General features: G+C 33.4%; 1 protein-coding gene across 5 annotated transcripts in view; it reads right to left on the bottom strand.

Moving 5' to 3' along the window:
- The window catches only part of LOC118748719 (insulin-like growth factor 2 mRNA-binding protein 1), a 69,734-nt gene that overhangs the window by 22,361 nt on the left and 29,037 nt on the right, over positions 1–18,336 (bottom strand). For 2 of the 5 annotated variants that reach the window (XM_036483367.1, XM_036483370.1), the window contains exon 2: positions 9,476–9,833. The exons of 2 other annotated variants lie outside the window; for them this stretch is intronic. In XM_036483367.1, the coding sequence (XP_036339260.1) occupies positions 9,476–9,495 (20 nt within the window). In that variant the 5' untranslated portion in view covers positions 9,496–9,833. The remainder of the gene's footprint in view (positions 1–9,475; positions 9,834–18,336) is intronic. One more of the 5 variants, XM_036483368.1, reaches the window with a different exon arrangement.

Here is an 18,336-nt window from a genome sequence, read left to right as displayed (position 1 = left end):
AGAATTGAGATATTGAAAATGTTATAACGGCATTAATTGTAGCTTTTAACTTTAACGAACTACATATCTCAGAACTATCTCTGAACTAGTGCAAAAGGAATGCAGAGCGGGACAGTTGAAACTTGCGGTGTAAATGTGCAAATGCTCACTACTCGTACAATACGAAAGTAGCTCAACGAGAAGACCTCCGACTCAACTATCGTTAGTTGCGAGTTCAAATCGCGGTGGAGGCAGTTGTAAGTTTTCAAATTTAATGAATTCAAATTATTGCATGCAGCTTACAATATTTTTTTTTAAATAAAATATGTAACAAAAATGGAATCTGTACAAGAAAAGAGAAATCGAAAAACATATCCAAAAATCGAATCTCAAATACGTTTTCTTATAAAAGAAAAACTGTCCAAAACGGGACCGGTTAAAAACTGGTTGCAAAGTAATGCACTGGGCGACAATTGCCACCGCCAATGACATCGCCGTGTGAAACTGGACAGTTGAAAGCATTGCTTGGGTATTGGGCTAGAACTAGTAATGTCGGCAAAGGGTCTAGTTCTACGCTAGTTCTGAGCTAGTCAGATTTTCATCAGGGAGTGTTCAAACATACCCTGTAGAAAATCAAATCTGACTAGCCTAGAACTAGACCATTTGCCGACAGTACCAGTTCTAGCTCAATACCCAAGCAATGCTTTCAACTGTCCAGTTTTACACGGCAATGTCAATAGCTATCACACCATGTTCTCATGTGTCAATTCTGTCGACAATGGTACATGGTGTCAAGTTAGCACTACATACCATTTTTTCTGAAAAAACGAGAGCTACAAATTTTTTCTTTCCGCAACAAATTTACAACAAAAAAGCTACAATTAATGTCGTTGTAACCTTTTCAATATCTCAATTCTGTCGTTAATGGTGCATGGTGTCAAGTTAGCACTACGAACTAAATTTTGTTCGAAAAAGGGTCAACTCAATTTTTTCCAGAAAAACGAAAGCTACAAATTTTTTCTTTTCACAACAAATTTTAAAGTTAAAAGCTACAATTAATGCCGTTATAACATTTTCAATATCTCAATTCTATCGACTAGGTGTATGGTGTCAAGTTAGCACTACATACCATTTTTTCTTAAAAAACGAGAGCTACAAATTTTTTTTTTTCACAACAAATTTACAACAAAAACACTACAATTAATGCCGTAGTTAACTTTTCCAATTTCGAAAAGTGTAGTGCTAACTTGATACACGTAAAAATAAAATATGAAAATAATATTTGGGCCAGCTTTAAAATAGCGCGAATTCCATCAAATATTCCTGCAAATGATATTAGACAAAATTATTATAATAAAGAAATAAAAAAAGAAGAAATATTTTAGGCTAGCTTAGAATGAATGAAATTTTTCAGTGTAACAATAACAAATTATGTATCTCGGTTAAGCACTTTTCTCTAAATGAAATCTATTCCAAATAATTTTAACTTGTTTGTAATATTCAGTTTTGAATTTTTTTAAATAGCTTAATCATTTTTCAACATATTGAAAAAGTATATAAAAACAAGAAGTTTTTAAGACACATTTTTAATATTCTGTAATTCTGTAAAGCATTCTCGGAGGGAAATATAAGACAATCACTCTCTCTCATTAAAATTTCCCTTGAATAATGGGCTGGATTTCGAATTTTTAACGAATATGTATACATATATATATGTATGTATGTTTATATATATTTTTTAATTTTTCTAAGCTGAATCCCAATTTTGGAGCCAAATCCCAAGGGTAGCCAGCAGCACTAATATAGCCTGCCTAAAATAATACATCTGGATATATGTCTGTGTACAGATCGAAAGACGACAAACCAAATCGATCATCGCTAGTTTTTCTCAGTATTTTTATTTAAAAAGAGTGGTGTAGATTTTTTCATTGCCGTTTATACATATGTATACACACATATACACACGTATGTACGTATATGCATCTATTGCTATTTGTTTATCGATAACAAAACGATAAATATTAGTATCCTTTTTTATCGCTGAAGCTATCGAAAAGTATGTAGTTATTTTTATCGAAATCAATTTTATCGTTATCAGAATTTCATCGGCATACCAAATTTTACCGTAACCGATGCTTTTAACTTTAAAGCGCATCAATTCGTGTAATAGTTATCAAGTAACTTTTGCTTAGCGCTACACTGAAACTATGAACATACATACATACATATGTATGTATGTAGGTGTCACTTAAAAGGCGCAATAGTCTTTGCAGCGATAATACCTGCATATACAGTGGCGGTCAAAAGTGGATGAATGGTGTTTCGCATTTGATATTTACAATGTTTTTCAAGCTACATATAATTTTTTTGATGTGTTTTTTATAAAAATATGGTTCATGCTTTACCAAAAATAATATAAATCACACTTTCAAACTTATACAGAACTTAGAAAAAATCCATTAATTTGTATCTAAATTTCGAGCCTTTTAACCAGAATTTTTTAAATTTTTTTGGGTATGCACTTAACAGGCCTAGACAATTTTTGTAAACACAGTGCAAGTTTTGAGCGACTAAAAAATCGCAATGATTCCAGAAAAAAAATATTTAGAGGCGTTTTGAACTTTTTTCCATATAAACATGAATTTTTTGTGGAAGAATATGCGCAAGACCATTTGCGAAAAAAATAGCGCCAGTTTTCCTAAATTTCGTTTTTTATGTATATGAAAAAAAACTAAAAAGCCGTCAGCAAAAATTATTAAAAATCAATCGCTCAAAACTAGCAGTAATTTTACTTAAATTTTGTAATCCTGTTAACCGCATACCCAAAAAAATAAAAAAAATTCTGGAAAAAAAGTTCGAAGTTTAGATAAAAATTTATGGAATTTTTCTAAGTTCTGTATAAAGTTTGAAAGTATGATTTATATGCTTCTTGTTAAAGCATAAACCATGTTTATATAAAAAAATATAAAAAAAATTTTAGCTTGAAAAGCATTGTAAATATTAAAAATGAAACACGATTCATTCATTTTTGACCGCCACTGTAGACACATGTAAGTACTGCGACGTTCTTTTCAACCAACCAAACTTTCAACCCTGCATTTGGATGAAAAATGCAGCACAAAATCATGAAAAGCTTAGCTAAAATGAGACGAAAAAGCAGATGCACATACATACATATGTATGTATGTATATTTATGGAGAAAAACCGCACCACCCTCACCTTGCTTAGCGCTCTACGAAGAAATGCAAGCCTAAGATATACAGACACATCCACGTACTGCTTTGATGGAGTGTGAAAATGGCTGTAACGGCATTTATGTATGTACGAGTACGAGTCAATAATGCGAACAGTGATAGCGTCAACGACGACGTCAACCTCAGCGAGCAGCTGCTTTGCTTGTGGAATGCATTTTTAACGGCAAAAATTGCAATAAAAATGAAAACAAAGTACATACATACATATAGATACATACACAAACATATGTATGTATGTATACACATATGTACGTATGTATGCACATAGGCACATATTATGTATGTACAGTATTGGACAATACAATAGCACCCCCATTTCAAATTGATATTGTTTGCAACTCGTGTTCATATATTTATTTTTAGGAATTTTCAATTAAATTACAGTGTAAATATTCTCTATCAAAACTCATATAAACCCAAGTTCAAAAGTTTTCAAAAGACTACAAAAAAATGCGACAAATTTTCACCCAAATTTCAAACTTTTTTCTCAGAAATGTTAGAATTTTTTCGAGTACACAGTTTATAGCCCATTTTAATTCTAGTCTAATTATGTGCAAGTTTAAAGTGGCTATAAATAAACGTTAATTTTTTAGATTTTTTTTCGGTGTTGCGAGTTTATTCCATACACAATACAAAAAATTTAAAAAAATCAACGGTAATTTTTAGCGACTTGAAACTTACCATTATCAGACTAAAATTCAAGGGGCTATAAAACTGTGCACTCGAAAAAATTCTAACTCTTCTGAGAAAAAAGGTTTGAAATTTGGGCTAAAATTTCTTGCATTTTTTTGTAGTATTTTAAAAAGTTTTAAACTTGGTTCGACATATGTTAGTTTCGTTAGATAATGAACTGTATTTTAAATTAAAATTCTTAAAAATAAATAATTAAACATAAGTGGCAAACAATAGCACTTTGAAATGGGGGTGCTACAGTTATGTCCAATACTGTATGTTTGCGCTTATAAGCTCTCGTACACGGCTGCGTTTCGTTGTAAGTCGTTGCTGTGATGGAATGCAGGCAATGCTGACTGGGTGGATTAGCCGGCGCCTTCAGGCAGGCAGTGGGGAAGTAGAGCCATTCTTTTGATTTTGCCTGGTCGAATGACCGAGCGAATGCGGATAAGAAGTGACGCGAAGGCTGTGTTAAAAGCGGGAGGTATAAGAATGCGACGGTCTGCCTGCTTGGGCTGTCAATCAGCTCCCAAAGGTGTGAGACTAAACTTAAAAGTGGAGTATATTAAAGAACGTGGTAATGAAACCAGAGAGCAAATGCAGTAAAGCACGTGGAGCACAGAGCAAGTGCAGTATGCGGGGAGGAAGAGAGGAGAGCGTATGAAGGGTTTTAAAGGAGAGATAGAGAAAGTTAGAGCTTGTATTGTGCTGTGTGAGCGAAATGGCGTAGAATAGCGGCAGACAGAGTGAGCAAGCACGGAATGCCGGTGAGCGGTGGGAAGATAGGAGGGGAAAGGAGAGCAAGAACCAGAGCTAAGCAAACCCCACAGCAAGTGCATTGACGAAAGTCAACTTCCACAAACGTACTCGTCGTCAGCGGCATGCTGCGTGACTCTTGTAGCGGTCGCTATCATTGTAGTTGTAGTACATACAACTGCATGCCTGGCTGTGATGTGCGTAGACGAACGTTTTTGTTGCCGAAGAAATTTTCATTCATAAAAATTTACACAAAAAAAAAAACAACAGAACAGACGCCACAAAAAAAAATGACAACCGGCGTAAAAACACACAACAGCGCGTCGATAAAAAGTTGCAATATTGCGCACACAGAGCGCATGTCAGGGCAATGCGCTGTCACTCGGTTTGGCTCGGTCCGGCCGACGGCCGGTCGGTTTTTGCGCACTCACGCACACACTAGCAAAAACATTACAAATATTAATTTGACTGCAGGTTTGCATGCCTGCAGTCTGTCGCCGATGCGTTCGCCACTACGTTGGCCCTATCAACGTGCATTTCTGCGGTTGCTGCTGCGTTATTTTGGTGCAGCTTGGAAATGCGCGCTTACCCCGGCATATAGACACAAAATGGGCAACAATAATATGGCAATTACTCGCTGGCGGCAGTATTGGCTGCTTTGGAATGTGTGAAAGCAAAAAAAAAAACATTCGTCCACACAACAATAAAATACTTTCTTTCGAATTCGAACAGTGTCTGGGAAACTGCTCTTTTGTGATACATACTACTTAGATAAAGATTTTTTTTCTAAACTCATAACACCGTGCGACAAAAATAAAAAAATTTCAAAACACACGAAACAATCAATATATTCTCGAAAGAATGGGTCAAATACATATAGTAAAGCTGCGTTTTTAGTTTTTCACACTGACGTCAAGACTTTTTAAAGGACTTTGAAATTTTAAAGATATGATTAAATCACAAAAAATTTAAAAATAAAATAAAATCTGAGGAATGTGTAACAACAATATGGGTACCAAATGAAAGATAATTGAAAAACATTCAAGTGTTTTGGTTCATAAAAGAAAATAGGTATTTAATTTATTAGGACGCAATTCGAGGATGTGTATAATATTGCAAGTTTTCAGAGATAAAATTTTAAAAGGAAAATTTCCACATGCATTGGTTCTTATGCACCAAAAAATTTAATATTTTTTTAATTCTTCAGGATTTTCTCTGAAATTTTTTGGATTAATCATATTTTTAAAGTCCTTTAAAAAATTGTGACGTCAGAGTGAAAACTTAAAAACGCAGTTTTATTATATTTTGCCCATATTTTCGCGAATATTTTAATTTTTGTATGTGTAAAATTTACTGTCGCATGGTGTAGTTTGCATTTTTTTCAAATATGTTTTTTTCATAAAGCTGATCAAAAATGAGTTCAAAAAAATAATCACACGCCTTAAGGGGGGGTTTATTTTACATAAGAATGGTTATATTTTAGTACCAAATCGTTAATGAATTTTTTAGGTGGAAACACTACTATCAAATTTTTGTGTACTTTAGGTTGGTTGGTTGCACGCATAAACAGAATTTAATACATACATTGCTAATCCTCGTTACCAAAAATTTTAGTGGGAGCACAGGGGGTCTATGCATGTATTGCAATTCGAAAAACAAATCATTCGGATTCGAATTCTATTCGAACACTATTAATTTGTATTAGTCCGTATCGCCTTTCGAATCGCATTTAACTTCGAATCTCAGTACAGAGTAGGTGCACAGTTTAAAAATATTTTTTGCGCACGAAAAAATATTCTTAATTTTTTATTTTTTAATTCGTAAAAAATTTGACAACTTTAAATTAAAAATCATTTTCAATGCTACAGCATATTTGAGTATTATCCATAATAACGGTTTTATTAAAAATAAGTGGCATCGTTTTTATTTTAGCATATGTATAATTTCAAACATATTCTATATTGTTTGCTTTTCAATTCCTTAGAGTTTCTAAATGCCAGGATTCCAAATTTTTTTTACACGAACAACGCCTTTTGAATAATATAAGTATGCATATACTTATGTATGTACACACTTGAATATATGTATTTTACATAATTAAAATTGTATTTTGTAATTGGTGGTAACACTGTTATATATGTATATAAAAAAATCTTAATCATTGCAAGCCTATTTAAAATATTTTTTGGTAGAAAAGCTATTTAAAAAATTTTTGCTTTTCCATTCCTTAAGTATACACTACCGGTCAAAAGTATTTGCTCAGAGAATTTTTTACAACATACATATGCAAAAATTTTTATTTTAATGTTTCCGCTAATTTCTTATGAAAATATGGTCTATACACCAACAAAAAAAAAACATAAAAATACAATTTCGTAACTTTGTGCAAAACTCGATGAAATGCAATAAATTTGTATGCAGATTTTCGACTTATTAATCAAATTTTTTTGAATTTGAATTTTGAGAATGCCGTTTTGTGGCCAATTAAATTTTAGTATAAAAAATGCAAGTTTAAGTTTCTAAAAAATGTCGTTGATTTTTGAGAGTTTCTTTTTTGTTGCAGGTGTTCCGCATTTCTTTTTTCATGCGAAATATTTTGGAAAAACCTTTTATGGAAGAAAATACCTAAATAAATTAAAAAAATCAACGCACTTCATTGTACCAGGATTTAATGTGCTACAAAACTGCATACTCAAAAAAAAAAAATTCTAAAAAATCTGATCAAAAAGTTGAAAATTTGCATGAAAATTTATAGAATTTTCCTGAGTTTGGCACAAAGTTTAGAATATTTTTTTTTTTAATTTTTCGTTGTAGTATTAACCAAATTAAAAAAAAAACTAGCGGGAAAAATTAAAAATTAAAAATGTTTGCATATGTTTGGAAAAATTCTCAGTGCAAATAAATACTGTTGGCCGGTAGTGTGCGTAAGCTCGAAAATATTTTTGGATACAAAAATTACTCTGAAATATTTTTTATTTCAAAATACTTAGTGTACCTTTTTGGTTTAGGATTGCCAATTTATGAAATATGTATGTAGTTCTGAATATTACCCTACTTTACTAACTACATATACTTCGTGTCAAAAAGTTTCAGTGTTTGTTGATTGATGATCGATTTATTGGTTGATGAATTGAATGTGTGAACACCGCCTAAGGAGTCATGCAGTAATCGGCTTTCAATACTACTGCATGCACTCCATTAACTTTTGTCAGTTTTTGGTATTTGTTTTCACATTTTCGTCTGTTCAACTCATTCAATTTTGCAATCATAAACATTTTAAACAACCGTTATTGCATCTACACTTTGCTGCGCTAAATTTTCGTGGGAAATCTCATAAATGCATTACATTGTAGCGATTAGCTGCAGCTATACAAGTGGTCTGTGCACTTTAGTGCATCATGAAAATCGCCCACTCGGCAACGTGTCAACTGTGGCTAGTGTACGATTACATGGTTTAAGATTACAAAATATGCGCGCAATCATTTTTTTGTTTTTAGTATTTCAGGCTATTGCCATTCGGTCGACTTTGCAGGCGTCACATTTTATGCTGGTCAGCTATGTATATACATATGTACGTACACATCCGTTAACTTGTCTGTTGGAGTTACATAGCGTCCTCTTCCAATTGTGAATTTTCTAATTTTTAGCGCAACTATTTGTAGGCGTCATCATTATCGCCAGCGTCTACGTCGTCAGCAAGAGTTTCGAACTGCTTACATATTTCTCACTGTAGTTATGTATGTATGTAGAGGGTATTTGTATCAAAAGCATGGTATTCATGAGAAAAGCTTCTATTTTGGTCAGCGTAATAAAAAAAAATTGCGCTGACTGATTGGCGATAGGCAGTTGCAAACAGTGTTGCCGCGAGCTTGAAAAAAAGTGTCAGTTGCCAAGCAGAAAAAGTTGTACTTCCCTTATAAGAGTTACCAAATCAAACTTATAAATATCTACATATACAATTTTAAAACTTTAAATAACAAGAAAAAAGGTATTTACCTCTAAACTATTAATATTATTCATAGTTTTCAAAAATTCATTTCTGCCAGCCAAAAGTATCAAATTGGGGCATTTGTGAACAAAAAAGTATCTTATCAAATCTTAAAATTTAGAAAAAAAGTATCAAAAATGATACAATTGTATCAAATCGGCAACGCTGCGAACAATTCCTTTGAAATACTTTCCATTTAAGCGAGGTAAGCAATTTAAAATCTTTTTCACACAACTGTACAAGTGAAACACTACACGAACATCAGAATTGTACAGATACTCGTGTCTTCTCAAGTGAGTTCAATTTCGTACAAATGAACAAGTGAAACGTCATGTCCAATCATATTTCCCAGAGATTACTGCAATGTAGCAAGAATGATAGAATACAAGATTGCGCCGATCAGAGAGGATTTTTGAGAATAACTTTTGTGTGACGTCACACTGGTGCAATTGCGAGAGAGAAATGCCAAAACGTGAGCAAGAATGGAAGAAGAAGAAAAAATGTTGCAAGGAAAATGTAAACAAGTTGCACCAGTGTGACGTCATGCAAACAACGATTCTGTCAAATTCGTTAAGAGAGGAATAGCGGTCCGAGATCGGCGCAACCTTTGTATTCTCTCAATCGTGGCAATGTAGTCGAGATAAAAGCTGTTTTCATTTCGTAAGATAAATTTGCAGTTGCTTTTATGCTGCATTTTCATGAATAGTTTTTTTGTAATTCTAAAAGAAAACATGTGCTCAATTGTATAAATAAATTTTTTTACCCCACTAAATTTTTAAAAATACTTTTTTTATATAAAACTTGTATATATTTTTATTAACTCACCGATGATGATAATAAGCCATTTTGTGTTCGCAGTTTCTATTTATTTTTTTTTTGTTTTTATTATTCTCTCACTGTCGCACTTTCCGCTGTAGTTTTTCTCAAATTGCTTGTGCTTGTGATTTGAATTTTATTTTTTTGGGGTTGCTGCTTGCTTAGTTTTTGCAATTTTCTTTAAATATGATTTCTAAAAACTTAAGCGTCTATTATTTTTTTAACCGACTTAGCTTTGTTTTTAATACCTATCTATAAACCTTTTGTTACAATTTGATTGTTTTCTTATTTTATTTATATTTGTTTGCTTGCGTTTTTATTTGCAAGTTTATGTCTCTGCCGATGCGTTGACTGCCTTAAAACACAGCTTAAAATTCGTTTAAAAATTAAAACTTTGGTATTGTATTTTTTTTTTTAACTTTAAATTTTTTTTATTTTGAATTGCGCATGATTTACGGATATTTAGTGCATGGATTTTTAGTGACCCAAATTTTTATATTGATTTTTGTTTTTGTTTTGTTTGGTATGTACACAATTACGTTCTTCAAAATTTTGTAAAAATAAAATTGATGGTCAGATCCCTTAACTGCAAAAGCTCTTTTAACTGTATTTTTTCAAAAAAATTTGATAGTTGAGTAAAAATGTATTAAAAATAATAAAAAATACCGTTTTCATAACAAATCTAACAACAATCCAGAAAATGAAGAGAAGGCTAACAAATGAACACTTTAACTACAAATAAGTAAAACTTTTCTAAAACTAAAAAATAAACACAAAACTAAAATAAAGTTTTTAATAATAAAAATTAACACCCAAATTCATAAAAAATATAGAAGACTTTAACTGCTTTATAAATCAATGAAAATGTCAGTTTATAGTGCTTTTTAATTCTATTTTATTTTTTATGAATAAGGCCATAAATGTTTTTTTTTTAATTTAAATTTATTTAATAAAAATTTGATCTAAATCAAAATTAGTTTCTGTTTTGGGATTTGACAAAGATCTTCTTTTTATAAACATAAAAAAAAAATTCATTAAGTTAATAAATTGTAAGTCACAAAATTAAAAACATTTAGCAAGTTGTCGATGCAAAAAAATCGTGAAAATTTTTAAACAAAAAAGCTCAATAAATTCATAAATTTAAAGTGACAAAATTAAAAAAAAAAATAGTAAGTAAGTAAAGTAAAAAAATTGTGAAAATAATAAAGTAACAAATAAATAAATTAAAAACTAAAAAATGTAATTCATGCTAAAAACGCTTTTAACTTTTTTTTTCAGTTCTTCTCTCTCTCCAAAGTACCTACTATTACTTGTAGTACAAAAAATTACAACTTAAAAAAAAAAATATATATATATATATGTATATACAAAAAATTAAGTAAAACCGACCAACAAGAGTTCAAAAATTAAAAAATTATAAATTTAAGTGTTAGTATGTATGTATAAGAAATAAATTGCTTTTATTAAAAAATTTTTCTCTCTCCAAAGTATGTAGATATGATTATTTTTGGTACAATAAATAGCTTGAAATTTTAAAAAAGTTTAACCAGTTGTTACAAGTAAGTTAAAAATAGGAAATTCGTAAATTAAAAAAATCGAAGTTTAAATTTTTTTTAATTTGTAAAATTTGTCTCTATTCAACGTATATACGATTTTTTTTGGTACAATAAAATAATTGCGTGAAGTTTGAAAAAATGTTCAACGAATATTTACGAGTAAGTTAAAAAAGAGGAAATTCATAAATAAAAAATCGCATTTTTAAGAAGTTAAATTAAAAAAACAAAAAATAGATATACAGTGAAAGCTCCCATAAGCGTACACCGATAGCCACTTACTTATTGTCCGTCTATGGGAATTTCGAGAAAAGTAATATTAAACATCAAATAAAAAAAATTAAAAAAAATAAATAAATAAATAAAATATCGAAAAATTGTTCGTTCCCAAGAATGTGTCCGCTTATAGGAGATGTCTGTGTATGAGAGCTTTCACTGTACATACATATATATTATATAAAAAAAAAATAAATCTAGACTACAATATAAACCATCAACTTATAGTAAGACAGCATTTGACATTTTTGATGTTTTCTGTATAAAAAAAATGCAATTGAAAGAAAGCAAGTAGTTATGTACAAAAAAAAACCATCAAACTTGTAAAGTTAAAATTTAATTTTCAAAAATTCTAACAAATAAGATTTAAATAAAAATAATACAAGTGAAAAAAGTATAAATTTATAAGGAAAATAAAAAAATCAGGGTAAAAATATCTATTAATATAATTTATTAATAACAAAATATAATTTTTAAAATTTTTCAGTTTTTTTCTCTCTCCAAAGTGCGAAGAATTTCTTTGTCTGTAGTACAAAAAATTACAGTTTCTAAGTCAACATATTCCCATTATTCATCAGAATCAATTTATTTGCACAATGACTTCAATGAGATTTCCAAGAATTCTTCATAACTCATTTGAATGTAGAATAGCAGTTAAAGAATAAAAACATAGCAACAAAAGCGCGATTGTGCAACAAATATATAATGTACATACATACATATGTACATATGTATGTAGTATGTATGTATGCACTCATGTCATGCAACTAACTATAATTGAATGAGAAAGTTGACAAACAGATTTCTTAGATTTTTTAATCGATAATATTTGCTGCTGTTTCTAAGGGCATCTGACAGCTGCAACAACAGAATATTTCACAGTGATTGTGTACAAACTCGCGGGCGACTTTTTCCGGCGCTGCTTAAAGTTTTTTGCGATTTTCGTTTACAAAGTTCACGAATCAACAAAAGTGCCATACCATTGAACGCCACTGTACGCGATCGCCAGCAAAAAATGCACAGTAAAATAACTTATGAGAGACGTTCGCAGAATCGAGTGTGAGCGCGCATTAACATTTGCACCACTACAGCAGCAGCGCAACAACTCGAGCTGGTCGCAGGGGCGTATGAGTGTTTACACCTTAAGGTGGTAGGTTGAATAAGAGGCGGCTTACGAAACGGGTAAATCACAAATGAACGTGTGAACTATAGAGCGAAGAATGCTGTCTAGAATGAATGCTTTGCAAAATGGAGTAGAAAAAGCAAAAACTTTTTTTGTTAAAGACCAAAGAAAAATCAATTAAGAGAGCGCACGCTCCAAAAAAAGAGCAATTTTAAGGCTCTCTAATAAATTTGTACGCGTTATTTTTGCTACGCGCAAAAAGTAATATGATTGTGAGGGTGAATGAATTAGTGGAAGTGGGTGTGTGTGTGTGTGTGTGTCTGTCGTTGACGCTGGTGATGTCTCCAATAATGTTGACTGCGCTCGTTTGCCGTCACTAATGAATTTTTCCAACAATTTCTACTACTTTTTTTTACCGCAACTGATCATAATAATTGAAAAGTGTTAGAATTTTGTAGTGCCTAAGCTGTAAATGTGTGTTTGTGTGACTCGAAAAACAATGTTGCTAAAGTTTTGCGAAAGGGGGGATTTTTTCACGAGGTGCGCCACATTTGCTTTGTGAGTCGTTTTTTTAGACTAGGCACGTGGAGTATCGCAAATAAAAGAATTGGAAAATCTGTTTTCTTCTCAAGTTCAAATGTAAGCACGAATGAGATGACACGAGTTAAATTCAATGGAAAAAAACATTATTCCTTATACATTTAAGAAATATGCATTTCGTTTCAATTTCGTACAACTGAACAAGTGAAACACTTTATTTCATGCATGATTAACCGAAATCTGGTGGGAAAAGTTTAGCTATTTTGGGTAGTCCAGCACGTTTCATACTATTAACTAATGTTACTAGCTTTTTGCTCTTCGCACCTCTTAAAACTCTTTCGTACAGCTGAACAAGTGAAACAATTTTAAGCAGCGGAGTAGAAACATTTTTTTTTTTCTTTAACTGTTTTCCGCTTTAATCTGATGCCTAGTCTTGTGCACCCGTTTGACAAAACTGAACAAGGGCAACACTTTTTTTATAAACACGAGAAATCGAAGACTGAATTTCCAATTGTCAACCAAATTCGTTAAATGCACAAACGGAAATTTTTTTAATGGAATTTTTGAGTTTGGTCGATTTTTCTTTTTGGTCAAAAAGTCATTAAGTCGTTTGCTTTGGTGCATAAAATCCACAAAGCCTTTTGAAAAATAAGCTTTTTTCTATCGACAAAAAGCATAAATAAAGCTTTTTTTATACATACGTATTCCGTTTGGAGACAAATCGGATTCGGCGTTGTGCTATCTTCAGTGTCACTTTTCGTTTTTTTATACTCGCTTCACTTTCTTATAGAATTTCACCACGACCACACATTCATACACACGTATGGTGATTAAGTTATTATATTGTTTTTGTTTTTTTTTTTGACATTGATAAGGCTTTTAGATATGCATATCAGACATCCCTACATGCATACCAGCAAAAGCCTAAGGTATCTTATCACTTTTGGCATTGGAGAAAATTCAATGCATTTTATTATGTGAATTCTTATCAAATTATGTTGGGCTATTCGCATTTGTTTGCTTATGATTTATAACTAACTAAGCCGTCGCCAGTGACAAGTATTCATTTCTAATTGAATTTATTGAAAATAATATATTTGCACTACAATGCCTATCATAAGAAATCCTAGGGCTGGTTTCACCAACTCAACTTAACTTAGTTTAGGCAATTTTTGGATTAAAACGTAGGCTAATTTTTAGCCTAGCCTAGATGGTGTATAAGACTTAGTCCTCAAAATGGCTAAACTAAGTTAAGTTGAGTTGGAGAAACCCAGCCATGGTATCAAAGGAAGAAAGTTGAAAATGCCACTAAGTAAGTTCCTCGAAAACTATATAATATGTCAGTTTATCCTCGAAGAGAAAGTAAAAGTAACACGCTCTTAAATAAAATATAAACATCCTCAATAGTTTGTGGTGGGCATTAGTGGAGAATGTCTGTAATAAATTATTTTATATACTGGTTGAGAATTGCGCGCATCTGCTGTTTAGGCATGGACATGCAATGAAATAAGTCACCAGATAAATTGCTTTAGCTTCTAAATTTCGCTTGGGTGAAGCTCTGTACTGAGATTAGAATCAAGTTGAGTTGCTTTAAAGAATAATGCTGATTGTTGTTGTTGTTGTAGCGGCTACAATAATGCCTTGTTAGGTCCGTTTGCTATTTATTCACTTGGCTTGCGGTTGCGGACCTTCTTCACATTGACAGAAAATAATGGACACTTTCCTCGCTATCATCCAAATTACAGGAGGGCGGCAGGTTCTTTCCTGGGGGGAGTATTCTCCCTCCTTCACTGACAGCGCAGTTCATGTATGATAATCGTACTCAGGTTGAGAATAACTTTTAGTGCTTCCGATTGCCCGGAACACTAAATTGCTTCTTAAACTGTCCATTATCCTTTCGTCTCTTTTTCAGCTCTATTTGAAATTTTTTTCCGTTCAATTCGCGCTTTTAGCAAACAAAAATTGTCACGAGTGGCAGCACTGCGAGTAGCTAAAAACGACATGGCCATAGTATTAGCGAAAAGTAGGTCAGCCACTACATAGGTGGTGAATTGTCGCTGATGGTAGCAGTGGCAGAGTGGCAAAAACAGAATGCAGTAGGTGCGGCTAGAGACGTAGACAGACGAACATGTATTGCAATTATGCAATTCACGGCATTGCAAATGACTATGAGGGGTGGCAGCAGAGGCGATTGGTGGTCGTGGTGTTGCCGCCGGAGTATAGACGACTTAATGGCCAAGCAAATATACATACATATATAAAAAAAGACACATAGATAGGTACGTATACTTTTGGTATTCTATTGAATTTTATGCTACATACTACTAACTGTTGCATATCGAAATGAACGAGTGAGTAATGGGTGCCGGCAGGTTTTGCCAAGGGGTAGCATCGGCGCGCGAACAGCATTTCAGCGAATGTGTGGGCAGTTAGCCGGCTGCCACTATGTTGGCGATGGTGAAGTGGTGAGAATGAATAATCTGTGTGTCAGAGCGTGTGTAGTCTGCATTAGGTTTACAGGTACTGTACATACATATGTAATACTTTTCGTATAAATATGTGATGTATTTATGAATTATAGGTTAGTGATTCCAGGAAAATGCAATTTTCTAATGTACTCGTGCATGTCATTTGAACGTGGGGCAATTGTGGTGTACTATCGGCAAACGCCAACCTTATGATTAAAGCGTTTGCGGCCATTGACGCTGATGTAGGCGTTGGGGACTCCTGCAATGAGAGCGACGGTCTGTGCAAAATAATTTCAGAAGCTTTTGTACAAGAAAAATAGCAATGCGCTTATCGGTAGGAATCGGAGAGGAAGCAGAAAGCAGCAAATCTTTTTATTTTGTGGAAAAAGCGAGTGTAACAGCCGCGCATCTATGCACGCTGCTAGCGACTGATCAACAAAGAAATCTAAAGCACAGGAAACGCATAATGACACCTCCTTCTACGATTTCTACTTGTTGCTCCATGCGTTTTTTTGTGACAGCTTGTGATTGCGGTTACGATGCGCGCGCACGCACACACATCCAAAACGCATACAAATTTGCGCTACACATAATTTAAAATATCACGAAAAATTACGCTTACAAAAAATTTGCGAGTGTTTGTTGGTTTGTTTCATTAAAAAAAAAAAACGATAAAGAATACAGCGATGATAGCGGCGGCGAGTGGCTGTACGTTGGCTGTGTGGTGCCGTTGGCAAAATCGAAATCGTGGCGCCATCGGTAATGACGTTGTAACGCCTCAGCTGCAATCCCAGTAGGCAAAAAAAAGGTGTATAGCGACGCGCAAGCTAATGACATTGCAGCGGCGGATGGCAGACAATCCCATAGACTGACAAAAATGTTGAATTAAGTATCTATTTATGAATGTGCTCGCCAAATTCAGCAGTGGGATATTATTATTTTTTAAGCTTTTGAGGGCTTTCAGCAAGCAAAATATCGCTTTTCGCTTGCACTTTTTTGTATTTTCTTCGCTTGATAATCACAAAAATGGTAGCGATACTGCAACAAAAATATGCATATTGGTTAATTAACGGCGCGCTGCGTATGCGTCGAAGTTAACGTCGCAGCGCACGGTTGCTTTTGCAAGCATACATATTTAGAGCAAGCAAGCGAGGCAGCGTGCGAACGAACCAACGATGCGAAAATGCCTAGTATTCGGCGAGAGACCGATCAACACACACTCACTCGTAAGGCTACAAGTAAAAAGCGCTTTTAGTACATATACATATGTATGCATATACGTACGTAGAAGCAAGCTAACGGTACTGGGGCTGCTGCTGGGTATTTTTGTATCATAGTCGGTGTTGCCATGAACACATTTTTCCTACCAAAATTTCCTACCAAGAGCAACCAAATCCTACCAAAAATTTTTGAAGTTTTTAAATGGTTTCTGCATTTATGATACGTGGGCATTTTCCACCAGCTCACGAAAGGCTATGGACCATGCAAGCGCATTTAAGCTACAGGCCTTGGAGACAGTCAGTTCTTTCGTTGCTTTCAAATCCTTTATGTCCCGGAACCCACCCCACAGCATTACGCTATTGTGGGCCTCCAAGTGGTGCGAAATAGTTTTACAGCTGTCCACAAGCCTGATGACGTTTTAAACATGTTTGACATGTCTGACTATCCGTCATTATATTTATTTATTGATTTATTTCTCGTCGTTCACCTTCATCAATCACAGTTGTTATCACTTCTCAGCAGTCCTTTTCAGGAATTCTGACCTTTTTGGGGTTTGTAGAAGGATAACTCGGGATTATCCTGGAATGCCTTTAGAACCTGTCTTTAGAATGACCCAGAAGATCTCCAACTTTCTTGCTGATTATATTGGGCAGTCGTAGGGTGCTCCAGTAGGCCTCTTTTTCAAACAGAATGGACAAAGAAGGAATGCCTATAATGACATAAAGGGCATTCGTTGGACAGGTGCCCCCATATCTCGCCTTTACTTGCTTAGCTTTTAGCCATCAGGCCAGTGCCACATATGCGACAAAGGGGTCTTACTAAAGTATTGAAAGACTAACAGGTTAGTTTTCGTTATATTCGCCAAGTCTAACCATGAAGTCTCTGTCAGGTGGACAATGGTGGACTTCAGTGAGGTTACTGACAAGCCATTTTCAGCACACCAATTTTCAGGACATATATGTACATAGGTACATATATATGTATGTATAAAGTATATACCTTGATGTACATATAAGCAAGGTTTCTAAAACGTTTGAATATATATATTTTATATTTTTCGCAAATAACTATTATTGTCGCGGAACCTACCAAAATCCAACTTAGCCTACCAACCTACCAAATGGAAAAAAACCTAGCAGTTTCGGTAGGAAAAGTGCATGTTTGGCAACACTGATCATAGTCTGCCTATGCCGCGCTGCGCTTGGTAGTCTGCGGCGTCGCTAATCGTACGCGCGGCGGTGCTGTCGCTTACGTCGTTGACGCGTTGTTGTCTTTAAATTTATTTACGCGACAATTGTTGCTGCTGTGCTGACGTTCTTAATTTTTAACTATTATTCTTTCATTGCCTTTTCTGTAATTTTTTCAGAGCTTAAAAAATTTCACATTTTTGTTTACTAGTCTTAAATTTCTTTATTAGAAAATTTATGGCAACGAGATCTCAAAACTTGTTTTTATTTTTTGCAATTTTTGTAGGCACCATAGTATATTTTTTTTAGATTTTTTAACTTTAACACCCAAATTCATAAAAAATAAGGAAGACCTTAACTGCTTTATAAATCGAAAATTTGTATGAAAATCTCACTTTATAGAACTCTATAAATCTATTTTATTTTGTATGAATAAGGCCATAAGTTTGTAGGAAATATTGTTTTTTATTGTGTTTACAATTGAATTAATTTTAACTAAAAA

Source organism: Rhagoletis pomonella, unplaced genomic scaffold (genome assembly GCF_013731165.1).
Source record: "Rhagoletis pomonella isolate Grant_MI unplaced genomic scaffold, Rhpom_1.0 Rhpom_scaffold_00013, whole genome shotgun sequence".
NCBI classification, from domain to species: domain Eukaryota; kingdom Metazoa; phylum Arthropoda; class Insecta; order Diptera; family Tephritidae; genus Rhagoletis; species Rhagoletis pomonella.
Note: the sequence above shows the minus strand (reverse complement) of the source record. Positions and strands in the feature narration are given on the sequence as shown.